At 44.3% G+C, this 21,250-nt stretch overlaps 2 protein-coding genes across 2 annotated transcripts in view; one reads left to right on the top strand and one right to left on the bottom strand.

The window, feature by feature from the left end:
* The window catches only part of FGD1 (FYVE, RhoGEF and PH domain containing 1), a 41,142-nt gene extending 26,891 nt beyond the window's left edge, over positions 1 to 14,251 (top strand). The window contains exons 9-18 of the mRNA XM_049644623.1: positions 5,529 to 5,587; positions 5,724 to 5,870; positions 6,213 to 6,305; positions 6,469 to 6,548; positions 10,699 to 10,729; positions 11,236 to 11,337; positions 11,707 to 11,832; positions 12,010 to 12,171; positions 13,256 to 13,399; positions 13,944 to 14,251. Coding sequence (XP_049500580.1) covers positions 5,529 to 5,587; positions 5,724 to 5,870; positions 6,213 to 6,305; positions 6,469 to 6,548; positions 10,699 to 10,729; positions 11,236 to 11,337; positions 11,707 to 11,832; positions 12,010 to 12,171; positions 13,256 to 13,399; positions 13,944 to 14,249 — 1,250 coding nt within the window. The 3' untranslated portion in view covers positions 14,250 to 14,251. The remainder of the gene's footprint in view (positions 1 to 5,528; positions 5,588 to 5,723; positions 5,871 to 6,212; positions 6,306 to 6,468; positions 6,549 to 10,698; positions 10,730 to 11,235; positions 11,338 to 11,706; positions 11,833 to 12,009; positions 12,172 to 13,255; positions 13,400 to 13,943) is intronic.
* Positions 14,252 to 14,863: 612 nt separating this feature from the next.
* Positions 14,864 to 20,045, bottom strand: TSR2 (TSR2 ribosome maturation factor). Its single transcript, XM_049644659.1, has 5 exons — positions 19,916 to 20,045; positions 19,664 to 19,754; positions 16,817 to 16,908; positions 16,094 to 16,264; positions 14,864 to 15,875 (listed from the first exon to the last, which is right to left on the bottom strand). The coding sequence occupies exons 1-5, from the start codon at positions 19,997 to 19,999 to the stop codon at positions 15,741 to 15,743; spliced, it is 573 nt and encodes a 190-aa protein (XP_049500616.1). The 5' UTR covers positions 20,000 to 20,045; the 3' UTR covers positions 14,864 to 15,740.
* Positions 20,046 to 21,250: the final 1,205 nt, after the last annotated feature.

Here is a 21,250-nt window from a genome sequence, read left to right as displayed (position 1 = left end):
ACCCCTCAGACTAAAATCCCCAGGTAGAGCCCCAGAAAGTGCCTCAAGGTCTAAGCCCCAATGAATCATATCTCTGGTTCCCTAGACTGACTCCCCCACTTTCTGCTTCCCAGACTGAACTCTGGAACCTGGACCCTAGACTGGGTTTCTCAAACCAGGCCAACTGAAACTGCTGGCCTGGGCTGCCTACCCTGAGCCCAAGGCTGAACTCCAAACCCAGACTGCCAAAGCCCCACCATAGCTTCCAGACCAAGCCCCTACACTGAGCTCCCCAAACTGCACTCCCTAGACTTGGACCCCCCAATTGAAATCCTAGACTGACATCCCCACACTGAGCCCCCAGACAGAGCCTACACACACTGGACCCCTGGAAATGTCAGTTTGGACTCCATATAAGACATCTCCAGACTGAGTTCCTGATACCAAAGCCTCTAGTCTTAACCCAATGGCCTGCGCAGGTCTAAGCTTGTATGCCCACAGCTTGCCAGAGTCTTATTCTCCCTTCCCTGGGTACCTCCTACTTCTTCCACCCGACATGCTCCCTGCCCTGGGGTGGGGGAGATGCAGAATGTGTGGGAGAAAGGGCAGATGGCAGAGCAGCTCCAGCTCTGATGTCAACTCAGCTGCTTCCCAGGTAGACAACCTAAGGCCACCACCTCTTCTCTCTGTTTCTTCATTTTGGACAAACAGGGCACAATCACACCTATCTTACAGAGTTGTTGTGGGGATTGAAAGGAGCTAATTTATGCAAAGCATCTGTTGGGAAGGCCTGGAGAGAGTGGAAGGACTGGCCCCATCCTTGGAAGCTCCTAGTCTACTAAGGGATGAAGATTTGTAAATGCATTATGAATATGCAGTGTGACTAGTAGGACAGAAGGGAGCAAAGAGGAATGTGGGAACCCAGACAGGGTCCCATCCCAGCCTGGGAACTCAGAGCGGGTTTACTGGAGGAGGCAAGCTGAATCCAGAAGACTGAGTGGCAAGACAGGACATGTTTAAGGAGGTGCAAGTGGAGAAAGTTGGAGAGGTCAGCAGAAGTCAGATCTCCAGGGCTTTCAATGCCAGGCTAAATGGCTGGGTCTTCACCCTGCAAATATAGAGGAGCCATTGACAGATTTAAGCAGAAGAGTGACAGCAAGCTGTATGTCAAAAAGACCCTCTGGCAGCCAGGGTGGAAGAGGGGTTGGAGATGAGAGACTCCTGAAAGGCCTGACAAGGGCTACAGATCTTGAGCACCAAGACTTGGTCATGGAGGGAGAGCTTCCTAGAAAACCAAGACTTGGTTTGCCTCTTCAGATGCACGTGTACTCCTCCATCACAGGTATATTTTAGTGGGAAAATCCAGCACCATACAGACAAGAGTGGAGTGCAGTACAGCTATAGCAGGCCCTCAAGCACTAGTAGGATTCGTTACTGTATGGGGATGTGTAGGGACTTACTCCAAGTTTTTTTTTTTTCCTGATGATTCCTGGTCACTGTAGGAAATATGGAAATTATAGGAAAGACAAAAGAGGTAGGGAAAAAGATCACCTGTGATAAAAGCCCCCAGGGAATAAGCATGATGAACATTTTGAAATATATTCTTCCTGGTATTTTTTATACACATATATTTTGCAAAATCAAGATCACATAGTATATACAAGTTGTTATCCTTTTCTTAAAATATCCTGAGCATTTGACAAATTATAAGCATTATTTGTAAAGGTTGTTTAGTATTCTACTATATGAATGCACATTAATTTATTTAACTGATCCCCTACAGTTGGACATTTTTCTTTCTGGTTGACACTGTTGTAAAAATCACTGCAATGAAAGTGTATTTGTACATAGAACATGTATTTTTTATTGAATTTTTATTTTAATTCTAGTATAGTTAACATACAGTGTTATATTAATTTCAGGTGTACAATATAGTGATGCAGCAATTTTATACATCACTAAGTACTCATCAAAACAAGTGTACTCCTTAATCCCGATTACCTATATAACCCATCCCTCACCCTGAAGTAACCATCAGTTTGTTCTATATCATTAGAAGTCTGTTTCTTGATTTGTCTCTCTCTTATTTTTTCCCTCTGCTTATTTGTTTTGTTACTTAAATTCCACATATGAGTGAAATCATAGGATATTTGTCTTTCTCTGATTCACTTATTTCATTTAGTATTACACCCTCTACCTCCATCTATGTCATTGCAAATGGCAAGATTTCATTCTTTTTTATGGATGAATAATATTCCATTATATATAAATACTACATCTTTATCCATTCATTTATTAATGGACACTTAGGCCACCTTCATAATTTCGCTATTGTAAATAATGCTGCTATAAACATTGGCATGCATGTATCCCTTTGAATTGGTGTTTTTTATTTTTTGGGTAAGCACCTAGTAGTGCACTTACTGGATCATAGGGTAGTTCTATTTTTAACTTTTTGAGGAACCTCCATATTGTTTTCCACAATAGCTGCACCAGTTTGCATTTCCACCAACAGTGCACAAGGGTTATTTTTTCCCACCTCCTCACCAATTTCTTGTGTTTTGATTTTAGTCATTCTGGAAAAGTGTGAGGTGGTATCTCATTGTGGTTTTAATTTGCATTTCCTTGATGATCAGTGATTTGAGCATCTTTTCATATGTTTATTGGCCATCTTTATGTCTTCTTTGGAGAAATGTCTGTTCATGTCTTCTGCCCATTTTTGAATTAGATCATTTGGTTTTGAGGTATTGAGTTGTATCAGTTCTTTATATATTTTAGATACTAACCCTTTTACAAAGATGTAATTTGCAAATATCTTCTTTCATTCAGTAAATTGTATTTTAGTTTTGTTGATTGTTTCCTTTGCTGTGTAGAAGCTTTTTGTTTTGATGTAGTCCCAATAGTTTATTTTTGTTTTTGTTTCCCTTCCCTCAGGAGACATATCTAGTAAGAAGTTGCTATGGCCAATGTCAGAGAAATTACTTCCTATGCTCTTTTCCAGGATTTTTACGGTTTCAGGTCTCCCATTAAGTCTTTACTCCATTTTGAACTTATTCTTGTGTATGGTGTAAGAAAATTGTCCAGTTTCATTCTTTTTCATGTGGCTGTTCAGTTTTCCCAACACCATTTGTTGAAGAGACTGTCTTTTTTCCAATTGCATACTCTTTCCTACTTTGGTCAAAGATTAACTGACCATTTAATTGTGGATTTATTTTGGGTTTTCTATTCTGTTCCATTGATCTATGTGTCTATTTTTGTGCCAGTACCATATTGTTTTGATTACTACAGGTTGGTCATATAATTTGAAGTCTGGAATTGTGATACCTCCATTTTGTTTTTCTTTTTCAAGATTGCTTTAGCTATTTGGGGTCTTTTGTGGTGCCATACATATTTAGAATTGTTTGTTCTAACTCTGTGAGAAATGCTGGTGGTATTTTGATAGGGATTGCATTAAATGTACAGATTGCTTTGGGTAGTATAGCCATTTAAACAATATTTGTTCTTCCAATTCATGAGCATGGAATGTCTTTCCATTTATTTGTGTTGTGTTCACTTTCTTTCATCAGTGTATAAAATACTATAAAAGTTTTCAGAGTACAGGTCTTTCACTTCTTTGGTTAAGTTTATTCTTAGGTACTTTATTTATTATTTTTGGTGCAATTGTAAATGGAATTGTTTTCTTAATTTCTCTTTCTGCTTCTTCATTATTAGTATATAGAAATGCAACAGATTTCTATACATTGATTTTGTATCCTGTGGCTTTATTGATTTGTCAGTTCTAGTACTTTTTTGGTGGCGTCTTTAGCATTTTCTAGATGTAGTATCATGTTATCTGCAAATGGTGAAAAGTTTATTGCTTCCTTATCAATTTGGATGCCTTTTATTTCTTTCTGTTGTATGATTGGTGTGGCTAGGACTTCCAGTACTATGTTGAGTAGAAGTGAAGAGAGTGGGCATCCTTGTCTTGTTCCTGACCTTAGGGGAAACACTCTCAGTTTTTCTTTATGGAGTATGATGTTTGCTGTGGGTTTTTCACAGCTGGTCTTCATTATGTTGAGTAATGTTCCCTCTAAACCTACTTTGTTGAGGGTTTTTATCAAGAATGAATATTGGGGGCACCTGGGTGGCTCAGTCAATTAAACGTCTAATCTCGGCTCAGGTCATGATCTCACGGTTTGTGAGTTCGAGCCCCACGTTGGGCTCTGTGCTGACAGCCCAGAGCCTGGTGCCTGCTTCAGATTCTGTATCTCCCTCTCTCTTACCCTCCGCCACTCGAGCGTGCACACCCTCTCTCAAAAATAAACATTAAATTTTTTTTAAAAGAATGGATGTTGTACTTTGTCAAATGTTTTTCTTCTGCATCTATTGAAGTGATCAGATGTTTTTTGTCCTGTTTCCTGTTACTGTAATGTACCACGTTGATTGATTTGCGAATATTGATCCACCCTTGCATCCCAGGAATAAATCCACTTGACTGTGGTGAATGATTCTTTTAATGTATTTTTTTATTAATTTTGCTAGTATTTTGTTGAGGAGTTTTGCATCTATGTTCAACAGAGACATTGGCCTGTAGTTCTGTTTTTTTGTGGTGTCTTTATCTGGTTTTGGTACCAGGGTAATGCTGGCCTCATAGAATGAATTTGTAAGTTTTCCTTCCTCTTCAATTTTTTTGGAATAGTTTAAGAATAGATATTAGCTCTTCTTTAAATGTTTGGTAGAATTCGCCTATGAAGCCATTCTGGTCCTGCACTTTTGTTTGTTGGGAGCTTTTTGATTACCAATTCAATTTCCTTGCTAATAATCAGTCTGTTCATATCTTCTATATCTTCCCCCTTCATTTTTGGTAAGTTATACGTTTCTGGGAATTTATCCATTTCTTCTAGGTTGTCCAAATTGTTGACATATAGTTTTTCATTATATTCTCTTATAATTGTTTTTATTTCTGTGGTGTTGGTTGTTATTTCTCCTCTCTCATTTGTGATTTTGTTTATTTGAGTCCTTTCCCCCTTCTTTTTGAGGAGTCTGGCTAGGGGTTTATCAGTTTTGTTGATTAGAATGTGTATTTTCTTGGTAGAGATTCCTATAATCTGAATTATTGAGACAAAGAGTAGGCTCATCACTTTCTTTCTTTATATGACTTTTTCCTGGTTATAAAGTAATACATGTTCTTTGTCAAAAATATGGAAAAACAGAAAAATCTAAAGAACACAATAAAACCACCCATAGTCCCACCATCCAGAGACAATTTGTTTAACATGGATATGTTTCTTTCCAGTTACATATGTAATTATTATTGTTGTTATTTTTAATGGCAAAAATAATCCTGTTAAGCTTTCATTTTATTCACTGCCAGTTATTCCATGCACTGTGATTCTGCTATTGTGGCATTTTCTGATTTTAAGTGATGTTGCTATAGACCTCTTTGAGGCTGGTGCTTTCTGGGATGGGAAGGATGTGGTCAGGCCAGGAGGAGGTGTTCAGGGAGCAAAGAAACCCCCAAGAGCCTCTTCTCTGCTAGTCTCCCATTTGACCTCCCACTCTGCCCACAGAATCTCTGGAGCTGATAGCCACAGCAGCAGAGCACTCTAACGCTGCCATCCGCAAAATGGTGAGTGGCCCTTCTAGCCCCTGTCCTTCCTTGGCCACCCACCTGTGGTGTCTCTGTCTGGGGGACTTGTGACTTCTGGACATGTAAGGGAAGGCCAGCACTCCAACCGTGCCTTTTGCTTACTGTCTCCTGCCAGGAGCGAATGCACAAGCTGCTGAAGGTATATGAGCTGCTAGGGGGTGAGGAAGACATTGTCAGCCCCACCAAAGAGCTCATAAAAGAAGGCCATATCCTTAAGCTGTCAGCAAAGAATGGGACCACTCAAGACCGATACCTCATATTAGTAAGTGCCAGGTGTGGGCTTGCACACATTGACTTGGTACTCACTCAAGTCTGTACCTCCTGGAGCCATTCTGTCCTCTATTTTTCATTGTATTTTCACTATTTTTTACAGGTGATGTAACTAAGACTTACAAGTGACTAGCCCAAGGTCACCCAACTAGGAAGTGACTCCCATGCCTAGGCTCTTTCCTTGTGACCCTTGTGCCCAATCTGGGCTGTGCTTTCTCCATCTATTGCCTTGAGTCCCCAGCAATAAAGCTCCAGGAGTCCTATAAGGGTAGGGAGCTGGGCCACACCTCTCCTGGGTCCTCCACACTTACATCCCAAAACTTTTCCTTCCTAGTTCAACGACCGCCTCCTTTACTGCGTGCCCAGGCTGCGGCTCCTTGGCCAGAAGTTTAGCGTGCGGGCACGCATTGATGTAGATGGCATGGAGGTGAGCACCAGGAGGTGGGAGATGGTGACCTGGAGTGGGGCCTTGGTGCTGGGAGGAATAAAGTCATTCTGACTTTGACCCTGAGTCTTTGTGTGCGTGTGTGCAGAGGGTAAGGGCCCTGTGGAGCTTAGTACTCACAAAGCCTCTTTCTCCCTCCATTCAGCTAAAGGAAAGCTCCAACCTCAATCTGCCTCGGACCTTCCTGGTGTCAGGAAAGCAGCGCTCCCTGGAGCTCCAGGCTAGGTACTTGCCCTTACCTATACCTTCCCTCCAGCCCCCTCTTTCCCTTCAGATATGAAGCAATCTACCCTAATGCCAGGCTACCCACCTCCCAACTCCAACCAAGGAAGAGACTATTTCAGAGGAAGGATGGGCACCTTTCCCCAAAGATGCAGGCTTGCTCTTCTGGTGGGTTTTGTTAGAGGAGAGGGAACAATGAGATATTAATCCAAATAGGAATAATAACAACACAGTTTATTATAGATTCAGATATTTAAGAGAAATAACAACCAAATGCAATGCTTGGTCCATGGTAGGAGCCTAATTTGAGAAAAATCCTAAAAGACATTTGCAAGACAATAGGGAAAATCTAAATGTAAACTGAACAATAGCTGTTGAGTAATTATTACTTTTTCAGGTGTGATAATGGTATAGTGGTTATATAGGAGAATGGCCTTGATTTTTGGTGATGCATGCTGAGGATTTAGTATCATGATATCTATAATTTATTTTTATATGATTTATCAACCCCAAATACATACATATATGTATATACACACATATACACATACATATATAACTATATGTAAATATATATATATGAAGTAAATATAGCAGAAGATTTTCTAAATTTGCATTTATATAGTAGGCATACATTTAGTGAACTTGTGCTATCCTGTCTTTTTTGTATGCTTGAAATTTTCTAAAATAAAACTTTTTAAAATAACATTTAAAAATAATGGCCAGCCATTTAACAAAGGGGATTTCATATCCGTCCTCTACTTGATTATAATAATAGCTCACATTTAGTGAAGACTTGCTCTTATGCTATGCAGTGTTTTAATTTTAACTTAGACAATTTATGTTTAAATTGACTAGCTGAATCCTTAAAACAACCCTTGAAGTAGCTACTGTTGCCATCAACCCCATTTCACAGATGAGCAAACCCAGGCACAGAAGAGTTATGTACCTTTCCCAAGATCTCATAGCTACAAAGGAACAGAGCTGGAAATAGAGTGAGTTCATGCTGTCTTCTGAGGGCCCAAGTGATAGACTATCGAGGTCAAGGTCAGGGCCAGAGAATGGATGCATATGGATAGAAGACCTGTTTCTGACAGGCTGCAAGGAAGTGAGAAATGAGAGTCAGAACCCTCATTGCTGGGACTGCATGGAGTCAGGAAAGAGAGATGAATATGGCTAGAGGGCATCCTCCTAGAAGATGAGACATGGGTGTTGGCTTTGAAGCTCTGGGAGACTGAGAGAGCATCCAGAAGCCTGAGGCCAGGAAGCTGGCCAATCATTGGTAGGAACTAAGCCAATCATTGGTACAACCAGCAGTGGGCTCAGCATAGCCTGAGTGACAAGCCACATGACTCAGACATGTCTTCTGCTGGGAGGTTGGGAGGGAGGTTGCTGCAGAGATGCTGGGGCCAGAAAGGAGCACTAAGCAGTGTAGGGTTTCCTAGGTGGCAAAAGACAGGCATGGAGGGTTTGCTTTGTAATTGCTTGTACTACCCCTAAAGAATTTTTTTTTTTTTTTTTTTTTAATGAGGGACGCTTGGATGGCTCAGTCAGTTAAACGTCTCTTGGTTTTAGCTGAGGTCATGAACTCAGTTTCGTGAGTTCGATCCCCACATTGGGCTCTGTGCTGGCAGTGTGGAGCCTGCTTGGGATTCTCTCTCTGCCCCTCCCCAGCTTGCATTCTCTATCTCTCTCAAAATAAAAAAATGAACTTAAAAAAATTTTTAATGAAAATTTCAAATATCCAGAAAAGTAGAAATACAACAAACATCCATATGCCTAGCATTTAGACAACTGGTGCTCAACCATGAAAACACAGGAATCAGCTGGGGAGCTTTTAAAAAATACTGATGCCTGAGGGGTGGTTTGCTGACTTAATAAAGCATGTGACTCTTGATCTTGGGGTTATAGATTTGACCCTCACATTGGATGTAGAGATTACTTAAAAATAACATCTTAAAAAAAATACTGATGTCTGACACCCACCCTCAAGTCTGATTTAATTTGTCTGGGGTGTAGCCCCTGAACATGAGAAGTTTTAAAAGCTCCCTTGATGGTTTAATGAGTGCACCTGGGTTTGGAACCACTGACTTAAGAGTCAACAACTATTGACATTTTGCCATATAAATCCTTTGCTGAACCATTTTAAAGTAAATTACTGACATGATATACTTCACCACTGGCCTTTCCTCTATTTCCATGTATGTGTATGTGTACACACAGAAACACACAATGCTTTCTTTCTATATTTTATTATGAAAATATTCCAAAATACAGAAAAGTTTAAAGAATTATACAGTGAACAACTGTAAACCCACCATATAGATTCTACAAGTGTTAACACTGTGCTACATATATTTTATCATTAATCTATCCTCTTTATTTTTAATTTTTTAAGCTTTATTTATTTTTGAGAGAGAGAGACAGAGTATGAACGGGGGAGGAACAGAGAGAGAGACACACACACACAGAATCCGAAGCAGGCTCCAGGCTCTGAGCTGTCAGCACAGAGCCTGACACGGGGCTCGAACCCATGAACTGCGAGATCATGACCTGAGCCAAAGTCAGATGCTTAACCCACTGAGCCACCCAGGCGCCCCACTAATCTATCCTGTTATCCATCCACCAATCCATCTGATTTTTTTTACATGCATTTCAAATGAAGTTACAGACATCACTACACCTCACCCCTGAAGACTTTGGTGTGCATATTATTTTTTTTAATGTTTATTTTTGAGAGAGAGACAGAGCATGAGCGGGTGGGGAGGAAGGGTTGCAGAGAGAGGGAGAGACAGAATCCAAAGCAGGGTCCAGGCTCTGAGCTATCAGCACAGAGCCCTACATGGGGCTCGAACTCATGAACTGTGAGATCATGACCTGAACTGAAGTCGGACACTTAACTGACTGAGCCACCCAGGCCCGCCTGGCATGCATATTATTAACTAGAGTTCAGTATTTGTTTAATGTCCTTTCCTTCTCTTGAGGACAGATTTTCATACAGTGAAATGCACAGGTCTTAAATGCATGCCATCAGTGTGTTGTAACAAATGTAAACACTCATGTCATGTTTTTAAATAAACATGGAATGCTATGTGTATTTTATATATGTTGTTTTCACTGAACATATTATAAACAGCTTTCTACACCACTTATGTTGTCTGACAGTAATGATGTACCATCATTTATTTTATCTGATCCCCTGTTGTTGGACACTTAGGCTGCTTCCAATTTCTCACAATAAATAGCATTGCAATGGACATTCTTGTAGCTAAATATTAACTCATATCCTTAATTTTTCATGAAGTGGTTTTAAAGATGTAGTCAGACTTTCATATTAGAAAAGTACTTTTGATGTCTGGAGTGTACATGTGGAAGGGGATTAGAAGACACCAGGCAGGACACAGCCAAGAAACCAGGTCCTATGCCTAGTGAGCAGTTTATGGGACTGCACCACAGCAGCAGCCTTGGAGACTATAGGACAGACAGGAAAAGTAGGAATGGAAGGTGAAAGAAAGGGGTAACTCACACTGATTGAGCAGCTAGTGGACCAAGGATTGTGCTGGGCACTTTACATGTCACCTCAGTTACTGCTGAGAACCCAGACTGATAATTATCTCCACATAAAATGGAAAAGAAAATGGATTAAAGAAAAACAACTTGCCTTCCTTTCTCACACTTGTCATTCCAGCAACAGGGAGCTATTTATGCTTTCTTATATGTTCCATACTGTTACACACACCTCACCCTTAATCCTCTACCTGAGGCCCAGCACCTCCTTGAAGAAACCTTCCTTAACAGCCCCCACCCAAATTGCAGGCTGGGGCAGGTCTCTTCTTCTGGGCTTCTCAGCCCTATTTTCACTCTGTCACAGTACTGATCCCCCTGTACCGTCCCTATCTCCCCTCCTAGACCATGAGCTCCTTGAGGGTATGGTCCTCTCTAAGCCCCAGGTTCCTAGCACAGAATCTGGAAAGTATTAGTAACTGTTGAACAAATAAACTCAGGCTACATGACTCGCCTAAGGTCACACAAAAAGTTAAGGACCAGAGGTTCAAACCCAGGTCTGCCTGATTCCAAAATAACTTGCTTGTTACCACTCCAGTTGGTTTTGGTTGGCCTGCCTAACCCAGCATTTTTCTTTTCTCCCCCCAAGGACTGAGGAGGAGAAGAAAGACTGGGTCCAGGTAACATCCAAGAAAGCTTTGTGGTAGGGGGCTGGAGGAATATTAATAGGTCTCCTTGGGGTTGGTGGATTCTCCCCTAAAACTCATGTCAGACCAGAATGGGCCTAGACACCTGCTTTCCAACAAATTTTACCATCCCAGTTTTACAGATAGGCAAACTGAAATCCAAAGGTTAAATGTAAACTCACAAACTCTTCCTTTAGAAGGCTGGCTCCACTGAGGGTATAACCCCAAGGAGTTAAGCCCTGTAAAATCTTAAGCCAAGACAGTGGCCGGGAAGACCTTCTGAGGTTTCTCAACCACTGATCGCCTCCCCCATTTCATAAATATAAGAACAGAAACTTGGATTTGGGTTGAGGCTTGCTCAAGATCACGTGCCTAGCAAGGGGTAGAGGTAGACCTAGAAGCCAACTTTTCTGATTCCAGGCTGTCATAGGAAGGTGAGGGTGGAAATGCGTGGGTTGTGAGGTGACCTGACCTCTTATTTTTTACAACCTCCTTCACAGGCCATCAACTCTACTCTTTTGAAGCATGAACAGACGCTGGAGACCTTCAAACTGTTGAACTCAACAAACAGGGAAGATGAAGACACACCCCCTAACTCTCCAGTAAGAGTCCCCACCCGTTCCCCTGCACTGGGACCCCTTCCAGGCCTCCAAGTTCCCACTTTATCTTGAAATGATCCTCGCCCCTTCCCAGAGAGTAAAGACCAGAGAGGCAGTACATGACCTCGGAAGTACAATCTTCTGTTGGTATGGCCACAGAGAAATCGATGGGAAAACCTAGGCCCAGAAAGTAAAAATGACTTGGCTTCAGTAACACAGTGAGGTAGGAGCAAAGCAAGGATTCATAGGCAGGTCTTCTGAATGTATCTGCTGCCTCCAATGATGCTCCAAGCCTTGGGGCAGTGGGCAGGGGCTGGCTGGACTGGGCTGGGGAGTAGTCGTCTCTGACCTGGGACCTGGCCCTCTCTCCAGAACGTGGATCTTGGGAAGCGGGCACCTACACCCATCCGGGAAAAGGAAGTCACCATGTGCATGCGCTGCCAGGAGCCCTTCAATTCCATCACCAAACGCAGGCACCACTGCAAGGCCTGCGGGCATGTGAGTTTTGGCAGACAGGGGCAGAGCTAGGGAGGGGACAGGCTGACAGTCCAAAGGCCCACTTCTGAGTGGGTTACCTTCCAAGTTAGGGGAGGCCATGAGTCCACTGTGGGAGTTGGTACACTGAAGGGAAAGACCTGCGGGAACCAGGCTGTTTTTGCCCACTTGCCACCCCAGGTGGTTTGTGGGAAGTGCTCCGAGTTCCGGGCCCGTCTCATCTATGACAACAACCGCTCCAACCGTGTGTGCACTGACTGCTATGTGGCCTTGCATGGGGTTCCTGGGAGCAGCCCAGCCTGCAGCCAGCATACACCCCAGCGCCGGAGGTCCATCCTGGAGGTAAGAGCCAGGTCCCTGACTAACACCCCCACACTGGACCACATGGGCTCCAGTCACCCACCCAGTGTGACTGATGCCTGGGCATCTCTGAAATGCCAGGGTGCCTTGTGCATCCACTAAGCAAGTGACACAGGCTTGGAGTAAAATGAGTGCAAGAATGAGTGAAAAACTAATTTTTATTTAAGTGCTTTAAATATTTAATCCTCACAGCAACCAATCTATCCATGCTATTACTGTCCCTGTGTTGCAAATGAGGAAACCAAGGCCCAGGGAGTTATTTGCCCAAGTTACACAGCCAGTGAGTGGCAGAGCTAGGATGGTTTTTCAATGAACAAATTACCTTTTCTTATTATAAAGTAGAATATGTGCACTGAAGAAAATTAGACAATATAAACAAAATAATAAAAACACCATATTCCTTCTACCCACTGGATTACCATTGTTAATAGTTATGCTGTAGCATGCACATACACACATTTTTGGTTTTGTTTTTTAACCAAATTGAGGTATTTAACACTTAAAGAATGCTTACTCTATGCTAGGCACTATTCCAAGCACTTTGCATTAACTCACTTAATCCTTACAACATGCCTATATGCTCTCCTTCCAAGTCGATACATTTTCATCTAGAGCTGGGATCCTGAGCCAGACTGCCTTACCCAGCTCCCCAGTCCCCTTCACCACAATGCTAAGTTGCCTCTTGTTAAATGTGAGGAATGAATGTATGATGAACGATGAAAAAAAAAGGTGAGGTGAAAATGCGTAAATTACTTGAGAAATAAATGAACCGATGGAAGAAGGAATGCCTGACTGGCATTTAGGTGCCCCTGCTGAGAGTTGTACACCCCTCCCTCCCTCCCTCCCACCAACTGTTAAGAGGCAGCAGCCATGGTGGGAGTTCAGCAGACAAGGCCTGGCTTTCCATCTCGATTCTAACTCACTGGGGGTGGGGGGCACTGGGCAAAACACTCCTGCCATCTGAGCTTCAGCTTTATCAGTCCCTATGCTGAGGGGGTGTCAAAGCCATGAGGAGCCAGTCCAGGCCTTCTATCAACACTGATGTCCCCCATGTCTCTGGCCACAGAAACAGGCCTCAGTGGCTGCGGAGAACAGCGTCATCTGCAGCTTCCTACACTACATGGAGAAAGGTGGGAAAGGCTGGCACAAGGCATGGTTCGTGGTCCCTGAGAACGAACCCTTGGTGCTGTACATCTATGGAGCCCCTCAGGTGTGCATCCTATTCCTTCAGGTCCTTTCAGCCACCTGGCAAAACCAGGATGCTTCTCTTCCCCTTCAGTCCTTGACCTCTCCTTGGCCTTGGGGGATTGGGTGAGCCTAAGGGAAAATCAGAACCCCTACCCTTGTGAGAAAAAGACCAACTAGAGACAAGGAGCGATTGTGGGCCAACATGTGTAGGGAAAAGTGGGGTGAGTGGCGAGGCTAGCTTCCTAGAGGAAGTCAGAGTGGAGGCTAAACACTTCTAGGTCCAGTTTGGAATGGGGAAGAACATGCAGATGGAGGCAATAGTCTAGATGAAGGCCTGCAAACATTATCTGGTATATGCTAAAGAGACTAGCCCAACTGGTTTTGGTTGTGGGAGGAAACAGGTATTTGATCCAGCCTGCATGCTAGCCTCAGTTGACATTTTTCTGTTGCTGTCATTGGAGCCATGGAAGGTTCCTGAGCAGGGGAAGGGAAAGAGGGGTTCAGCAGATACAAAACTAGTGAGAAGCCCAGCCCCAAGGCGATCTCAGCTCTGTCCTGTTCCCTAGGATGTGAAAGCCCAGCGCAGCTTGCCCCTCATTGGCTTTGAGGTGGGGCCTCCTGAGGCAGGGGAGCGGCCTGACCGAAGGCATGTCTTCAAGATCACCCAGAGCCACCTGAGCTGGTACTTCAGCCCTGAGACAGAGGAGCTGCAGCGGCGCTGGATGGCAGTGCTTGGTCGGGCAGGCCGTGGGGACACGTTCTGCCCAGGGCCCACACTGTCTGAGGACAAGGAGATGGAGGAGGCACCGGTGGCAGCTTCAGGAGCCACTGCTGAACCCTCTGAAGCTCCCCAGACCCGAGACAAGACCTAGAGGGTTTGGGGGGAACTGGGGCCCCTCCCCCACACTCTAACTGCCCATGTCCAGTTGGGGGCCCCAGGGCCCTCCCTCCCAGCTCAGTCAATACTTGAACTCCCATCATGGGCACTTTCAATCCCCAGTGCTGGGTCTTGGGTTTTTTAATTCTTTTCACAAAACATGGGCTTTTAAAAAATAATTCCTACAGTGATGTTAATTTTTTTTAAATCCCTGTCCCCAGGGAGGGTGGGAGCTGTTGCTAGACCCCCTTGAATTAGGCCGTTTTTCCCTCATCCCCTCAACACCCTACAGATCCTGCCTCCACCCAATTCCCCCCAAAGCACTGGAGGCAGGAGATCTGGATTCAAGTGCCAGCTCTGCCACTGACCCCATGGCCCTGGCCCACCTGTGCCCCCTCAGCTAGTATCTTCACACATATGTTACATGGGGTGGTGACAAGACCCCTCCTGCCTTTCCCATGGCTTACAGCTTCTACCCAGCCCCAAGGCTACCCAGTATTTTATCGTCCAGACCCATGGCAGGGCCACAGGGCAGGACAGGGGAATGGGGGGAGAACAATGGATACTCTTTGTTTTGTTTTTTTTAAAAAAATACAGTTTATTTCGGGCTTACGGAAACTTTCAGAGTGCTGCTGTGCTCCATTTGTCCAACTGTTTGTTCAAAGTAACAGGCTGCTAGGGTGGGCCCAGAAACCTCTCCCTTGCTGAGCTTTGAGGCCCAGCTCCTACAAGGCTGATTCCAAGGCTATTCACAGGTCAAGCCACAGATTAAACAATAAGGTACTATTTATTGAGGTTTTAAGCCTCATCTCTGGACTTGGATAAGAGTATGGAAAGAGGCTGGAGGAGACAGAAAACAAAGCCAAGGTCCCCCAAACTCACCATCTACCCCAAATCTTAGACTTCCTGAAGGAACCCAGGGCTGGAGGCTGGGCTGCAGGAAGGGAGTGTTTCTGGGAGGTTCCAATTTCTGGGCAGGGGTACAGAACTGTTCTGTGTATGGGGGTGGGGAACAGAGGGAAAAGAGGGAGAAGTACCATAGCTATTTTCGTTCATGTCTTCACTTCTCATCTCGCTTCTGGTCTGCACGTTTATCTCACCACTCCTGACCCAGCAGGAGTACTGGTCCTCTCCTTCACAAATCCACCTGGCTATTGTCAACCAGTATTTAGTTTCTCCTCCAGTAACGCCCACACCCACTCATCCCTCCCTCTTCGTACTGACTGTACCCAAGAATGTGCTAGCAAACCAGGCTTCATCGTGCAGCCAGTAACTTAAGGCCCAAGGGAGTGTGATGAACCAGGTCCCACTACCTCAAGAGCAAGGACCCTAAAGCTCTTCTTCCACTAGAGGAAACTGGACAGGGGAACTGGGAGAGGGTGGAGATGGGGCAACCAGTCCAGAAGTCCACAACCCTCCCCCAAACCCCTACAAACAAGTGTCAAAACAACTAGCAAGCAAGGGCCCAAACCATTTCCAGCCCTACTCATTTCTTTCTCCGGACAATGGTCCAGCCATCCTCCACTATATCCTCTTCTTTAATAGTCTGGGAGTCTGGACCAGAGGATTCAGGCTGGAGGCAAACCCCATCTGTAGCTGCCCCATCATTCATAGCTGTGACCTGGAGGAGAAATATAGGAGAGAGCTAAATACACCTCCTGGCTGTGGCCACTGGAGACCCAGGCTCTCCCAGCTTTGCCAGGATTGGCTGTGTGACCTTAGGAAAGTTACCTGGCCTCTCTGGATAATACAACCCCACCCCCATCATTTTCCTGTGAAACTGATTTCCCAGAAAACTAAAGACATCATATCTCCCAACCCAAAGGGCACCCCCTTCACCTCCATCTCCTCCACGCTGTCCGCATCATCTTCATCCGTCTCTCTGGCTGTTGTAACTGCAGTGGCTCTGACCTTGCACTTTCTTTCGGTGATGTGGGAGGCCATCTCCTTCAGAGCAGCACCATCACCCCTCTGGAAGTGGTGGAACATGGTCCGTAGCTGCTGGCTCACCTACCAAGAAAACATTCAATCAGCTTGGATTTTTAAAGAACCTACAATACAACCAGCCCGTGTTTGCAACAAGAGTAGGGAGGGGTTTGGAATTTTCCAGGAAAGAACAGGGCATTCTTCCCCCAAGAGTTCACTAATGAAGGAACCATATATGAAGGGCTCAGATAAGGGCCTGAATAATGGAAGGAAGGCTTTCTAGCAAGGAAGATACCAGAACTGGGTTTGAAAGATGGGAGAGGTAAAAGGGAAGTCCATCCCAGCAGGAATTGATGGGCAGTAATGCAGGGGTGGAAATACACCTGGCCTGACTTGCCCTTGGGATGGGGGTGAAGAACAGACCTGGATGAGAATGATGTATGGAGAGAAATAAAAGAGAAGGGGCAGTGTTTGGAAAGACCTGAAAGACTAGACTTTTTCCTTTAGGCAAAAGGGAGTCACAGAAGGTTCTTCAGGACTCCAGAAAGTATTGGTTAGAGCCAAGAGTCTTGGCCTAAAAACAGGGAGAAGAAAGACCAGGCAGGGAAATGGCAGTTGTGTCCATGATATGCTCACCTGGGGCAGACTCCCATCCTCCACAACCGTATCAAATTCGTTCGTCATGAGCTCCCCGAGGAAGTCTTCCACCTCATCTAGCTCCAAGTCAGCTGAGTAGGAAAGGAAAGACCAGCCAACTGAATCAATCACTCCTGCCCACTACTATTCAATACCTACTTCTTAGGTCCGTATCTGATTGGTGGGTAAAGGTCCAAACAGTGAGACTTTTATTCACTGAAGTGCTCTGTACTCCAAGTTTTAACATAATTTAAAACAAACAACCACCAGGGGCGCCTGGGTGGCTCGGTTGGTCCAACTTCGGCTCAGGTCATGATATCATGGTCTGTGAGTTTGAGCCCCTCGTTGGGCTCTGTGCTGACAGCTCAGAGCCTGGAGCCTGCTTTGGATTCTGTGTCTCCCTCTCCCTCTGCTCCTCCCCTGCTCATGCTCTATCTCTCTCTGTCTCTTAAAAATAAACGCTAAAAAAAAATTTAAAAACAAACACTAAATATAAATACCTAATTTCCAAACTCCTGCGTCCTACCAAACAGCATCCCAACCACACTGACCCTCTTTCATCTGACCTATTTTAACAGGCCTCCTCTCTGTGATCTTAAGCAAGTTACTTGTCTCCGTACCTCTGTCTTCTCATCTACAAAGTGGGGCAAATAGTGGCCTTCTTAGAGGTTTGTTATGAGGAGTCACCTAAATAATGCCTAGCATATAGGAGACCGATAATACATGTTAATTTCCATCACTCAAGGGCTGAAGTTTTCAAAATATAGAGAGCCTTCACAACTGTGGTTCCACTGACAGTGAGGGCCACAGACCAACGGGATAGTAAGAGGAAATGGATGTTAAGTACTTCCAATGATGAAATCATCACAGCCTTCACATCAACATCCTATTGTGTGATTTTGGCTAATCCCTCCCTTCTAGGCTTCAGTTACCTTTGGGGCCCATGCTCTTCTTTTTCAGAATTAGAGGACTATTCAAGAGTCTTCCACAAAGCTCCTCACTCTCTCTTTCCTCTGGCAGAGTTCATTCACTCTCTTGACTTTTCCTACCACTCTAATCTAATATCCCCAAAAGCTTTCTCTCTACTTGTTTCACAGATGCCTCAGGCCCTCCATATCCAAAGCCAGACTCATCACCTTACCCTCCAAACCTACTTCTCATCCTCCAGGGTTCCTCTATTCCATGAAAGGCACCTAATCCACCCAGCGACTCAAACCAGAAACCTGCCTCCTTTTCTCTCCCTCTCCACACCTAAACAATCTCCAAGGCACTAATCCACCCCTTCTTTTCCATTACTATTGCCCCTGCCCTGGCTCAGACCTCATCATTTTCTAGACAGAAATAACCTTCTCATCAGTCTTTCCCTCTCCAGTCCATGCTCCACACTGATTATTTTCTGAACTTTCCAGCCAACAAATCCTATTACTCACCTTAGAAACTTCCCATGAATTTTTTATCACCTACTTCAGTGTTTCATATCCTGCTTCTGAGAAGTGACTGTCCTGCTGGTTTTTAAAGAAAGCTACCCATAGAAAGCTAATGGGGAAACAAGGTAAACAAGCTTTTTTTTTTTTGTGGTTCTTATCTTTATCCAAGCCTTTATTATGTTAATGATTATTGTAACTCCTAAAGAGGAGCTGAAGAAAAGAGCTTTTCTCACATAATTTGACTGGAAAAGCTTTTTCTTCACTGAACATCTAATGGAACTATTCTTCCATAGCATGCATTCTGGCAAACACTGGCCTAACACACAAAACCAAAGGAATGTAGGGTCTTCCACGTCTTATCCTTTCCCTGGGGCCTCCCCACCCCCTTGCTTCATTCTCTACCACTCCTCCCCTTCTTATACCCACAAGTGCACACACACTCTTACTCTAATACTGAGCTCCCTGCCACTTCCCAAATACAACATATAATCTTCTCATACCACAGACTTATTTGTGTGTTGCTCTCTTTGCCTCCCCCACCTAGTTAACTCCGGTTCATCCCTTTAAGACTCAGCCCAATCACTACCTCCCCTAACAATCTCCAAAAGAAGCCTCCTCCTCAGTCTCATGCTACCCAAGCACCCTGAGCTCCTCTTTATTAGAACATCACCCTGTGTATAAATGCCTGTTTACTTAAATGGATCCATTACTAGATGGTAAACTTTCTTGAGAGGACTCTGCCTGATGTCATCTCCAAGATGAAAAACCTGAATAAAGAATTTTGTAAAAATCCTAATGTGCAAAAGGCCCTCTACAGAGTCCCTTATTTTTACATGACCTCCAATTCAAGACCCATCAAAGGTAGATCTTTGCTGTCCAAATAACCAAATATACTTACTGAGCACTTAAAATGTGGCTAGGCCAAGTTGAGATGTGCTAAAAGTGTAAAATACCTACCAGATTTTTAAAACTTAATACTAAAAGGGGATGTAAAATACCTCATTAATAATGTTTTATACTGATGACACGTTGAAATATTTCGGATATATAGAATTCAGTAACATTAACTTCATCTGCTTTTCACTTTGTTACAGTGGCTGCCGGAAAATCTTAAATGACATGTGATTCACACTGTATTTTTATTGGATAGCGTTGGGGTGGATACTTTTATACCCATTTTAGGAATTAGTAAACTGAATCTCAAGTAAAACAACTTGTCCAGAGTGATACCACGGGTCAACGGCACAGCCCGTAAGACATCTCAACTCAAGATTCTGTCTCCAAAGCCTGTATTCAATCCACCTCGACCTTTGGTACCATCCCACAACTGTTCCAGAGGAAGTGATGAGGCCTCTCCAGGACCCGCCTCCTCCTCCCCACGCCCCTCACAAACAGGTCGCAGCGGCTCACATTCACTCACCGTTGCGGAGGAAGTACTCCTCCACTGCACCCCCCAGCCACTCGGCCTTCTCCTGGCTGTGCACGCCCCCGAAGCCATTCTCCACGGCGATCTGCAAACACAGGCCCAAGACTACTATGTCAACCTGGAAGCCGGCCTGGGGTGGCGTAGGGTGGCCACTTATGCGGCCCAGTGGAGCCTCAGGCGCACTGTCCAGCCAACTCTTGTTCTGCCCCAGACCCTAAACTTTATCCCAGCCAGGGCCCCACTCACCTGCAAGGCCGGCCAGGCCTCCAGCGCCGCGCGGACGCCAGCCCCAAAGAGTGCTCGAGAATCTTCCCCCGCTCCGGCCATCATCAGGCTTCAGACCACGTGATACCCAGAAGGCCCAATCGCTGCGCAGTAGGGCCCAGGCCGAAGGAGCTGAAAGCCGAGTCGGAGAACGCAGATTTGCCTTTCGCTGACCTGGCAGCAAGACCAGAGCAATAGAAAAGGCTTTCAGAACAATGGATGACACGACTGCAGTTACTCATATGTAAAAAATCATAGGAAGCCAGGAGTGGAGGACGAGAAGGGCCATGGGTTCTTGAAAGACGTGGGGAACTTTTTAAAGATACGGATTCCAGGCCTTGGTACAGAGGAATCAACCTCAGAGAGCATAGCCTTGAAATCTGTGTAAAACAAAACAAAACAAAACAAAACAAAAAACCACTCAACAACAGCAGAATATGCATTTTTCAGAAGTGCACATGGAACATTCTCGAGGACACACCATATGCTAAGTCATAAAGCAGTCCTCAATAGACTTAAAAGGATTGAAATCATGCAAAGTTTGTCCTCCCACCACAGTGGAGTGAAATTAGAAATAAATAACGAAGAAATTTGTGAAATTCACAAATAGGTGGAGATTAATACACTTCTAAGTAACAAATGGGTCAAAGAAAAAAATTATGAGGGAAATTAGAAAACATCTTGAAATGAATGAAAACAAGAACACAGCACACCAAAATTTATGAAATGCAGCTAAAGCAATGCTTAAAGGGAATTTTATAGCTATAGACACCAATATTATAAAAGAAGGATCCAGGGGCCTGGGTGACTCAGTCAGTTAAGCAAGCAGCTCTTGATTTTGATTCAGGTCATGATCTCATGGTTCATGAGTTCAAGAGCCCCACATCAGGCTCTGCACTGAAAGCATGGAGACTGCTTGGGATTCTCTCTCTCCCTCCCTCTCTCTCCCCCTCCCCTGTGCTCACTTTCTCTCTCTCTCTCTCTCTCTCAAAATTAATAAGTAAACTTTAAAAAAATATCTCAATAGGGCACCTGGGTGGCTCAGTTGGTTAAGTGTCCAACTCCTGATTTCAGCTGAGATAATGATCTACAGTTAGTGGGATCCAGCCCCACATCGGGCTCTGTGCTGCTGGCACGGAGACTGCTTGAGATTCTCTCTGTCTCCCCCTCTGGCTGCCCATCCCCTGCTCATGCCCTCTCTCTCTCTCTCTCTCAAAATAAATAAATAAAACTTAAAAAAAATTCAAATTAATAACCTAACTTTTCATCTTAGGAAACTGGAAAAAGAAGTAATCCCAAAGCAAGCAGAAGGAAGGA

Source organism: Panthera uncia, chromosome X (genome assembly GCF_023721935.1).
Source record: "Panthera uncia isolate 11264 chromosome X, Puncia_PCG_1.0, whole genome shotgun sequence".
Taxonomy (NCBI): domain Eukaryota; kingdom Metazoa; phylum Chordata; class Mammalia; order Carnivora; family Felidae; genus Panthera; species Panthera uncia.
This window is presented reverse-complemented; position numbering and strand designations above follow the sequence as displayed.

Excerpts from the sequence above, each read along its gene's own strand:
- TSR2 (XM_049644659.1), bottom strand. The coding sequence starts at position 19,999 with ATGATGGCCGGAGCGGGGGAAGATTCTCGAGCACTCTTTGGGGCTGGC. Across the intron at positions 19,755-19,915 it reads AGGCCTGGCCGGCCTTGCAG|ATCGCCGTGGAGAATGGCTT; the intron begins GTGAGTGGGGCC and ends CTGTGTTTGCAG. Across the intron at positions 15,876-16,093 it reads ACAGCGTGGAGGAGATGGAG|GTCACAGCTATGAATGATGG; the intron begins GTGAAGGGGGTG and ends TTTCTCCTCCAG.